This window comes from Atta colombica, unplaced genomic scaffold (assembly GCF_001594045.1).
Source record: "Atta colombica isolate Treedump-2 unplaced genomic scaffold, Acol1.0 scaffold142, whole genome shotgun sequence".
Taxonomy (NCBI): Eukaryota; Metazoa; Arthropoda; class Insecta; order Hymenoptera; family Formicidae; genus Atta; species Atta colombica.
Genome location: NW_017259231.1, coordinates 1228153 through 1239502, shown reverse-complemented (window position 1 = coordinate 1239502; position 11350 = coordinate 1228153). Strand labels below are relative to the sequence as shown.

The 11350-nt window shown below is 29.5% G+C and overlaps 3 protein-coding genes across 3 annotated transcripts; 2 read left to right on the top strand and 1 right to left on the bottom strand.

Annotated features, from left to right (window-relative positions):
* Positions 1 to 434: 434 nt before the first annotated feature.
* On the top strand, positions 435 to 4978 carry LOC108685004 (DNA repair endonuclease XPF). The gene is made up of 13 exons (XM_018189596.1): positions 435 to 656; positions 740 to 864; positions 1003 to 1119; positions 1185 to 1336; positions 1531 to 1600; positions 1678 to 1857; positions 1919 to 3086; positions 3171 to 3482; positions 3577 to 3795; positions 3868 to 4041; positions 4230 to 4370; positions 4524 to 4724; positions 4829 to 4978. The coding sequence occupies exons 1-13, from the start codon at positions 630 to 632 to the stop codon at positions 4976 to 4978; spliced, it is 3036 nt and encodes a 1011-aa protein (XP_018045085.1). The 5' UTR covers positions 435 to 629.
* Positions 4979 to 5122: 144 nt separating this feature from the next.
* LOC108685020 (zinc finger protein 277) lies at positions 5123 to 7446 on the bottom strand. The gene is made up of 8 exons (XM_018189628.1): positions 6998 to 7446; positions 6736 to 6913; positions 6391 to 6593; positions 6085 to 6247; positions 5784 to 5996; positions 5557 to 5699; positions 5374 to 5475; positions 5123 to 5309 (listed from the first exon to the last, which is right to left on the bottom strand). Exons 1-8 carry the CDS (start codon positions 7165 to 7167, stop codon positions 5297 to 5299), a joined length of 1185 nt encoding a protein of 394 aa, XP_018045117.1. The 5' UTR covers positions 7168 to 7446; the 3' UTR covers positions 5123 to 5296.
* Positions 7447 to 7544: 98 nt separating this feature from the next.
* LOC108684996 (E3 ubiquitin-protein ligase TRAIP-like) lies at positions 7545 to 9820 on the top strand. The gene is made up of 7 exons (XM_018189580.1): positions 7545 to 7714; positions 7959 to 8339; positions 8428 to 8532; positions 8605 to 8679; positions 8881 to 9028; positions 9432 to 9668; positions 9797 to 9820. Exons 1-7 carry the CDS (start codon positions 7599 to 7601, stop codon positions 9818 to 9820), a joined length of 1086 nt encoding a protein of 361 aa, XP_018045069.1. The 5' UTR covers positions 7545 to 7598.
* The last annotated feature ends 1530 nt before the right edge of the window (positions 9821 to 11350 follow it).

The following is an 11350-nucleotide window of genomic DNA, read 5'->3' as shown; positions in this document are numbered from 1 at the left end:
TTCACGCTAAGAAATTATGCATGTATCTTTATATATAAAGAATCTTTATATAAAGAATATATAATTATATATAAAGAAACTTTATATATAAATAAAGTATATAGAATCTTTTATCAACCTTTAAGAATAATTATTAAAAAGAACAATGAAAATTGAGACATAATGTTGAAATATCAAAAATACTCCACACGAATAATTACTAATTACGTTCAAAATAAATCATACAAATAATATAAGATTGTGCCAAAGATGTCACAAAATGCGAAATGTATGATCGTTTGTCAGAATCATGTAAAATACAAATAATTGAATAAACCGTGAATATTTTTTATGCAATAGTAAGGTATTCGAATGGCGCCCGGCGAACAGCGATCTCTGTTGTGCAACTTAGCGCCATTTTTGTATACAGTCAGCTGATACTCTCGTCACTCGTTTTCGCGAATCCCGGCAGAATAGTATGAATGCAAAGTACACCTAATCTCGCATCTCGCGTACTTTACGTAATGTGTATGTAAACGGAATCACGACAGCTCGATTCTGTCATGTTAAACAGTCGTTTCGGTATTTATGTGACTCACTACGAGAATATCAACGTCTAACATTTCGATAACATTGTTACGTGCCATACTATGAAGACATTTCTTATTGCAGCATTGGTATAGTCAGGTTTACATGTGCTAAAATTCTCTGAGAGACTCTGAAATTTCTACGTAATAAACTATTTGGTTAAAACTTTTAGATAGCTTATGTATCGGCACTGAACGAGGAATTGTTGCACTATGTTAGTGATGATGTACCCAGTGGCTCTTACAAATATTACAGTTTGACGTACGATGGTAATATTAAGATACGGTTGACATCGATGTGAGTAACATTGTTAATAGAAATTAAATAATGCTGCGATTACTGACCAATAATCTTATTCTATTAATAGAATCTTATTTTCTTTGTTAAGAAATTTTTCTTTGCACGATGTATTGTACGTTTTATATCTTTTTTTAGAACAGGAGATGCAGATTTATATGCGTCGCAGATTATAAGCAAACCGACGTATGAACCGGATTATTATTGTCTGCAATCCGCAACTTGTGGGGAAGATACTATTTTCATACCTAAGAGGTACTCACTATAACTTCACAGTCTTAAATTTATTTTATTTATTATATAATGTTACATTTTCTCAGCTTTAAACGGCCTGTAAGTATTGGTGTTTATGGCCATCCATCGCACGAAATTAGTAAATATACTTTGTTGGTATCTGAAGTAATAGTTGAAGACGATACTTCATCTTACGACGAGACATCAGGAAATACTTACAAAACTCGTGATAGAGTATGTCAAATTACTATATAATTCTATTTGTCTTACTGTCATTTATACTTATATTATGAACATCGTACTGTATTTATTTTAGATCAGAGATATCTTATTTTTTGCCAATTTGGATCTCTTATTTGAATTATTGTTTTGAAATAATTGCTGGAGCAATTAAGAAATTTAGAAATTGAATTGAAAATTATCTCTTGATAGTCATGTTGGAATATGAAAACCAAATGTTTCTTGACATCATTCAGGAGGATGGATTAGTTATTACTGCTAAGTAAGTATATTGTATCTTTGCTGTATCAGATCTTATGTAAGAATGTAATTTTATTATTTATTGAAAAATGTTCACAGGGGTCTTGGTATAGAAACTGTTTTTGCAAATGTGATAAAAGCTTATTTGGATCCAGGAAATCTAGTAATAGTCTTGGGAACCACTGATTATGATGAGCGTTACTTTATTGATCTGCTTAAAAGTTATGGAACGAGTAGATTACCACTTGTAGTCAATGCAGAATGTTCTTCTAACGAAAGGTATAATTTCAAAAATATTCCTATTTTACATATGCACTTAATATAACCATTTGTCAAACAGGGAAATAATGTATTTGGAAGGTGGAGTGCTGTTTATATCAGGTCGTATTTTAGTAGTAGATTTGTTAAAAAATAGAGTTCCACTGCACTTGGTCACTGGCATTCTCGTCTATAGAGCTCACAATATATTAAATGCTTATCAAGAAGCATTTGCATTGCGTTTATATAGACAAAATAATAAGACTGGATTTATCAAGGCGTTCACAAGTTCGTCATTAGCTTTTACAGTTGGATTTTCGAAAGTAGAACGAGTTATGAAAACTTTGTTCGTTAAAAAATTATATTTATGGCCGCGTTTCCATGTAACTATTAATAATTGCTTATCTAAGAATGAACCCGATGTTATAGAATTACATGTGCATATCACACCAAAGATGCAGAGCATTCAAAGTACTTTGCTTGATGTTATGAATTATGTCGTAAAAGAATTAAAGAGGCTCAATAAATATTTAGATTTAGACGAATTGACTGTGGAAAATGCAGTAGCAAAGAAATTTCACAAGCAGTTACATTTGCAAATAGATCCAATTTGGCATCAGCTCAGTACAACGACCAAACAATTGTTTTCTGATTTAAAAACATTACGTTCCCTTATTATATCTTTAACGTATGAAGATTCTGTTTCATTTTATGCCATGCTAAATCGTTTACGGACTATGGAATATGCTATGAAAGCCGGTGGTTGGATAATGTTGAATGAATTCGAGAATCTGTTTAAGTATGCCAGAAGCAGAGTTTATACAGAAAAAAATGAACTGAAACCAGAACCAAATCCAAAATGGGAAGCTTTATCAGAAGTCTTGTTTGAGATTCAAGAACAGAAACATAAGAAAAAAGATTATGAAAATATTAATAAAGTTCTTATCTTGGTACACGATAATCATATATGTCGCCAATTAAAGAATTACTTAACTATGGGTGCAAATGAATACTTATTTTATGAAGCTCTGAAAAAATTATCACATAATAAAGAACAAAAGACAAGTGACGATAGTAGAAAGAAAACGAAAGATCAGCCATCAACATCTGAAAGTAACACAGATGAAGAAACGGAAGACACTCAAGATACTTATGTGCTCACTTTGTCACAAAAATGCGTAGAAGGAACTCAAGCCAGTACTTCTACAGAAGATATAAAACATCAGACATTGTTTGAAGAATGTTCGCAAGTAAGTTACATATTATAACATTTAGGAAATATTTATCTATTAAAGCAAACGCTTTTTTATTAATTTTGTTGTCTGATTTTAAAGCTTGCAGAATTGAATTTGACTAGAGAACATTATGCAGCATCTGCACCTCTCGTTTTCATACAAGCCATAAAAAAAGGAGGAGATCCAATGGCCTTACAACGAATGTTAACCGAGCATATCCCAAACAATATTATTTTGTATGCAAACGATATCGGTATTGTGAGGCAATTAGAGATATATCAAAATAATAATCCGTCATTAGATTTAAAAGTGTATTTTTTAATTTATGGTGGATCGATTGAGGAACAAGAATATCTTACTTCTTTACGACGAGAAAAAGAAGCATTTGAGTCTTTGATTACTACGAAAATTGTGAATATTCCAATCATCACAAAAAAACTATGCTATTGAATAATATGCTATTGAAAGTATTGCTATATAATTAATAATTTTTATTATTTTGTAGACCATGGTTGTACCAGAAGATCAAGATGGAAAATCAGACGATTGTTTAGCTTTTGCAATTCAATCAGATGATGCAAATCAGGAAGATACGCGTAAAGGAGGGAAGCAATCTAAAGCCAAAATAATTCCAAAAGTTATTGTCGATATGAGAGAATTTAGAAGTGAGTTACCAGCCATTCTCTATATGCGCGGTATAAAAATCGAACCAGTGACATTAGTGGTAAGTGAAATATATATATATAAGTGTATTTTGATATAAAATATTGTTTCTACATGGTTTATAATGTTACAGGTCGGTGATTATATTTTAACACCAGAAATATGTATTGAGAGGAAAAGTATATCTGATTTAATTGGTTCTTTACTTTCCGGGAGATTGTATAATCAAGCAGTTTCTATGACAAGGCATTATGCTAAACCCATGCTTCTCATAGAATTTGATCAAAATAAACCATTCTGTTTTCAGGTATCTAATTTTATAAAACTAACGTAAAAATGTGTGTGTGTGTGTGTGTGTGTGTGTATGCGCGTGCGTGCGTGTGTGCGTGCGTGTGCGTGCGTGTGTGTGTGCGCGCGCGCACACACAATTTTTCTTCGTATAATTATAAAGAATATGTATACATATTGTTATATATTATGTATCTATTGTTTTAGGGAAATTATTATGTTAGTAAAGATCTTAAAAGTAATGACATAATGGCAAAACTGCAATTATTAACTCTTCATTTTCCTAAATTAAAAATTGTATGGTCTCCTAGTCCACATGCTACAGCGCAATTGTTTGAAGAATTAAAGGTAATATACATACATACATATATGTATATATTATATATACAGAGAGAGAGAGAGAGAGAGAGAGAGAGAGAGAGAGAGAGAGAGAAAGTAAAATGATTTTATATATGTCATATAAATAATTATATTACAGATACTAAAATTATATGTTTGTAGCAAGGACGAGATCAGCCCGATTCAAATGTAGCTGCTAAAATCGGAGCAGATGAAGATACAGAAAATAAGCAAATATTGGTAGAAAAATATAATCCTCATATTCAAGATTTTATAGGTAAATTACCAGGTGTACATTCAAAAAATTTGCGTGTTCTATTAAATAAAGGGAAATCATTAGATCATCTTATGAAGCTATCACAAGTACGTAAAAAAAACACAATTAAGAAACTTAAATTCTTCATAATATTTTTTTCTTACAATTTGTAAGTAAAAATATTAAAAATTAACAATTTTTCTATAAATAGGAAGAACTAAAAGAAATACTTGGAAATAAAAATGATGCTGAATTATTACATAAAGCTTTACACGAGAAATGTTTAACAGATGAAGGTCCGGGAACTAGCAAAGTTTCTAAAGTACGTGGTAAGAGACTTTTCTCTAGAGTAAAAAAATAATGTAAAAGATGTATCTTGATATTTTTAATACATTTAAAAAATGTTAATAAGTATATGTTATTACAATCTGATAAACATATTTTGTAAAATATATTGTAGTTATAGCATTATGTCATCTTTGATATAAGTAAGAAAATGTATATATAAAAAGCAATATAGGTAAATTTATTAGATAATAACCACAAATGTACAAGATCTTATATAATATATAAGGATGTAATATTTATATTTCACAAAATGAGTCAACAAAAAATTTATTGATAGAATTTCGAATAAAATCAGTTTGGATAAATTTAGCTTCTATTCACAGAAAATCATTTATAAATTACACCTGAAAATTGTTAATGCATTATTTGTAATTTAATTGATATATCTTTCTTTTCAATATTACTTACATTGCTTCAGTAAGATTTTCAACATCACTTTCTTCATCGCTGTTACTAGTTGCATCAAGATTGTACAAAAATGAATCATTTTCAGACATAGGAAAATAATATCTGGAATAAATAATAAAACACTTAACGTAATTTCTTATTTTTTTATGTAAATTATATACATATAATTACAATTATATTTACTCTGGTTGATCCCAAACTTTTTGTGTGGCAATTTTACAATGTTGTTGATTCTTCATGTGTTCCAAGACATTGTCCGATTTTGTTTCGCAGAAGATACATCGTTGTAATTGAATTTGTCTTTTTATGTAATTGACTACTTTTACCTATAATTTGACAATATGTTATAGAAAAGGGGAAATACATATTGTTAAAAATACAAAATTAATAATTGCACGACAATTCTTTACTTTCTGGTAAAAGGTCAGATCTTTGACAGTTTCTTCAAAATCAAAACTATGAGCCTCTTTCATATGCCTCAGAATACAAGTAAATTCATTGTTGCTATAATTACAAAATAGACACGTGATTGTGATAGATTCATCATTCCAATCAGACCACGAACTTTCTTCATCCTCGTTTTCACTGCCACCTCCTATGTCAGATTTTGTTTTTAAATTAGCCTGTAGAAATAAAAAATTATATTTCTGAATTATATTCTGAAAATTATATTAATAAATTAAATATTTCTTATCTCAAATCGCACATTACCTGTTTTCGTTCCCAAGTCTTTTCTGGCTCTAAATAATTGTTTATATAAAATTTATCATACGCTTTATTATGAGGATTTATACTTTTGTGAAATTTTTTTCGCATATGTTCTTTCAGTACCATACGATCCTTAAATGTTCCCTCACAATAAATGCATATTAAACTGAAACGATCGATAGAGATAATTATATAATTTCGTACAAAAATTCTTATTACATGTATCTCGCGTTATACTGAATACATATAGAATACTAAGTAGAATGTAAAATTCAGACATATATGTATATCAGTTTTTTAATGTAATACCTTTCAATATTGTTTTGAATTTTGTCTAGAAGCTCATCCACGAATACTAAGTTTTCTGGCTTGCCAAGATAAAGATTGTGCTTCTGATACAAATGTTTTATGTACACAGCACGTGATCCACAGATTTCAGTACGGCAAAATATACAACCGCGCTTAAAAGTGATATCTGCACGCTCAGCTTCTTGTTGCGCCAATGTCCATTCCTTAACATAATAATTATAAATACAATTACAAACGATTATAAGAAAAATTACATTATTACATAAAATTATCATAAGAATCGATTATTATAAAGATTATTATAAATTACATATAACTTTATTGATTTTACATTGATATACATACTAGTTTAGCTCGATGTATCTCATCTCTCAAAGTCTTGTCCTCCGACAGACAGTCAGAAAGCAGAAAGTAATGCTCATTTTTACTTGGTTGCCCATCCGGTGTGCAATCCATTAACAGTGTACTACAATAGGTCGTCAATGATGCTTCTTTAAACTTTGTGCTCCAGTAATGTACATAACTGAAATTATCAATATTATTATACTTCATTACAAAGAATACAAACATAATGAAGGCAACAAGATATAAAATGATATTATCCTACCTTCTTAAATTAGCTATTTTCCAAACATCAGCTATAACGAGGCGGTGCACTTTAAACAAGTGTGTAAGAAGGTCTGTCTCATTCGTCGGAAGAATAAATATGCAATCACACAATAAGCATTTCGTATCACATGGCTTATCATCCAAACCGACAAATTGTGACTTGTACATTGCGTTTAATTTGAATATAAGAGAAAGAGAGAACCCGTATTATAATTATTTATTTATTTATTATTTATGTTTTATTCTTTTTTATTTTACGCATGTTTACTATCGCAAATGCGATCAGAAATCTTGCTGCAATGCATTACATTTTAATATATATTCAACACCGACTAAAATTTCTATCGAGGGATATTCGCATTCTGTGATTTCGAGGCGAAAAATTTCGCAAATTTACAATTAAATTATGATGGATTGCAAGCACTGTAGCAACAAGACCCGAGGCCCGAAGCTGAAGCAAACTGAAGTCCACCAGCTGTTCTACTTTCACGATCAGATCATGCGCGAGCAGTACGAAGTACGAGCGCTACGAGCACGCTGGATTCCATTGGAGACGAATAAGTTGCTGTCACTGTCGCTGTGCTTTCACTTTCATTAGAATGAAAATCCTTTGCGTAATCTGTCAAGACCAATTTGTCTCATCATCCGATGACATCTTTTTCACTCATTGCGGACATGTATTTCATCACCGTTGCCTGTTACAGTGGCTTGAAAGGTAAACATGATTTATTGGTTATGTTTCCATGCGAGGGATACGTATCGTAATAACATTAGTTTCGATCGTGCTTTTCGTCTTCCTCTTCTTAGCAATGAAACGAAAATCTCGTTTCATTTTAAATGTAAAAGTAGGCTGCAAAATAATGGACATAAAAGAAGTTCTTTATTTTGAGATTTCAAAATCATTTTGTAAAAGAAACTCGATTAGATATTAACTAATTTTATATGTATTTGTTCCATAGGTCAAAGACCTGTCCGCAATGTCGTAATAGAGTGACAGTAGAGAAAATCCATAAGGCTCATTTTACAGTTTCAAATACCGAGAGCATAGCAGATAATGTGGATAATTCAACTCTGCAAGGGAGGATAGACAGTCTGCAGTTTCAAATTTTACTGAATGAAAAGAATATCAAGTATTACACTTCGAAAAATATAGTTCTGGAGAAACAGAATGCTGGCCTTAGACAGGAAGTGCGAAAAGTGGAAAGCGAAATGAGGCAGAAAAACTCGACCATCTATGCTTTAAAAGAAAAAATAAATTCTTTTCAGCAGAACTATCAAGAATGTGATATTCTCAAAAGGAAGCTATCTCAGAAAGAAAGAGAAGTGGAACAATTCCAAAAGTATGTTTGTCTATGTCAATCATCTTGCCTAATTTAATTATTGGCAGCATATTGATGAACTGATCTTTATTATTGTACCTGTTTGTAGCATGTATAAAACACTGTCAACGAGTACACTTGAGGATGTACAGGGAATGATTGGAAAAACAACTGATCATAATACTTTGATTAATTATATTTTTACGATGAAAAAGTATGTTTTCATATATCTTAGTCTTCATACACATTAATTTTAATATCTTACACAATTCGCTTGTAATTTCAGGATAATGTTAAAGAAAACGAAAAAAATAGCTAATCTTGAAAGTCAACTTACAAGGCATCAGCAGTCCTTAGACAAGTAATCTAAAATTATATTTATATTTTTCTTTCTATTCTTATATTTTTAATACTAAAATAATTAAATCTGATAGTGTTGTGATCTTTACTTTATATTATTTATAATGTAAATTAAAAATATTTAAAAAAATATATTTATAATAATATAATAATAATATAATATAATGTTATGATCTTTCTACTATATTATTTCTGTTTTCAGAGATTTGCGTTTTGCATTATGTGAAAGTGAAAATCTAGCCCTACAACATCGAGTTAATGAACTAGAAAAACTGCTTACATCTGATCAAAACTATATTTCCAGCTCTAACAATCAAAGTTGCTCCAATTCTTTTATTACGATGCAAACGGTAAATATTTATAACCAGGTAATTAAATTAATCCTGAAATCTGTTGTAATGGAAATTAGTGCTGCTCTTAACGCAAATTTTATTTTACTTTGTAATACAAATAATTGTGTTCTAGTTTATAATGCATTTTGAAAAATAGAAATGATATCCAAATCTCATAATGCTATATCATAATATAATGAATAGATATTTTCATTATAAGATTTTTTTTAAATTAAAGCATAATTTTTAATTCATTATCCGCCATTATTGATCCTTCCTAGTTTTTGCATGTAAATTTTTGCATGTAAAATTGGTTTTATATATGTAGGATGATTGTATATTTTGTTATCGAGAAAGTTTATATTATTTTAAACAACATCTTCGTTCATCCTACATATATAATCGATTTCTTATTCTTTAGCAAAAAAACATAAAACAGGAAACTGCAGGTCAAAATAATTCATCGACTTCAGAGGCAGAAATTGAAATCATTGAAACAAGCCAGGAAAACTCTATACTTAATTCTACACTCGACGAATGTCCAACTGTTACAAAAAAAGCAAGACTAGGTTTGCAATCAGGTAACAATAGCAAGAAGACAAATGATGTGAATAAGGACAATATTAAAAATATCGCAGGGATAAGTTCACAATCAAATGTTAAAACTTCATTGAAAAAAAAAAACTAAAAAATCTTTCGTGATATTATGAATTAAGCGTTTGTACAAAAAGTAATTTAGTATTAAATTTATTTATACTACAGTTTTTATGTTGCTGCATTTTTTAGAAACAGAAAATAGAATTCTACTGAAACTATATTTCTTGAGCTATATTTCTTTATAATGGAATCTTTTCCTCAATTTTTATTCTTTTTTTATCTATAATCCCACTACACAATTGATTTTGCACCTGATGATATATATTAAGTAAAAATATCCTTGCGTTTTTCATTTGTTTTCTTACTCTGTAACATTGTATGGACATATGGTGAGAAAAACAGAATTTTAATTTAAAGAGGGAGGTTCCAGAATAGTGGCGGCAAATATAAATAATAAAGCTTTACTAATTTATTGCAACAATTAACTGTATTATTTTTCTACAGACAATTTATATGGTAGATGTGATATTTCAATTAATATATTTTGAATCTTCTATCAATAATAGTAATGGAGATATTACACGAGTTCCGCTTTTTCGAAAGTAACGCTAAATGTATAATATTAAAAAATTGTTTATATCTTCTTTACATTAATGATTGTAGATGTCAATACGTTGTAACAAGATATGTATTTATTTATTAATCTAAGAACTATTTTTAATACAGAGTATATATATTTTGTGTCCATTTGCATCTGTAGTCATCTACCTCAAGCAAAACCTACATAAGATTCTCAATAGTGCACTTGTAATTCTATCCAATTAAGTTCCACATGTATTTTCATTAATTAACGTTTAATTTATTATGTGCCAAAAATATATCCAGAATATAAAACAATGTAAACTATGAAAAATATAGAGTGAGCTTTTAAAATGACGAATTATTCACTTCTCAAGGAATTAAGATGACCATTTTGATATATGTCTATAAACTTTTATTCAGTTTTCATAGGCGCTACATCATTTTCATACGTAAAGAGATAGACAAAAAAAATTCTGACGTCACATATGTATATATACACAGGATATCTCGCAGACAGGGCATGTCATTAAGTTTTACAAAACGCATTGGTTCTTATCAGTAGCAGTCACGTTTTAACAATTGGATATTAATCGGAATACTCTCTTATATCCTAGGAACTGAAAAACGAGTACTTTGTACGTAAGACTAGTTTCGTTTTTCTACTCTTTCGTATTCTGCAATTGTAAATGTGAACGAATTCAAATTGTCATTCGAAGCGTTATCTAATGCATCAATATTTTTATACTCGTTTATATATTATTACGTTTTTTATTTAATAGCGTTATTGTACGTCAAGCGCCGGTATGAATGTACAAAACACACTCTCCAAATCAAGTTTCCGCTAAACTTGTAATATATTAAAAAATTGATTTAATTGCAATCGCCTCTTATTGTTACAATTAAGTATTTCAGGTTTGGTCAATATGATAACTTGTGCAAAATTTTTTGTATAATATAATATAAACGTCTGTGAAATAGTAATATTGCGAGATAATAAAATCATATCATCAGTTACCAATTATTGTTTTAAGTATGTACAAATATATGCTTCCTTAAAATTAAACTAGTTTTAAAGCGATAAAATTACAAGATACATACAGTACTCTTGTGTATTGCATTTAATTCACTTAATAGTAATTACAAATACTAATAACAATAAAT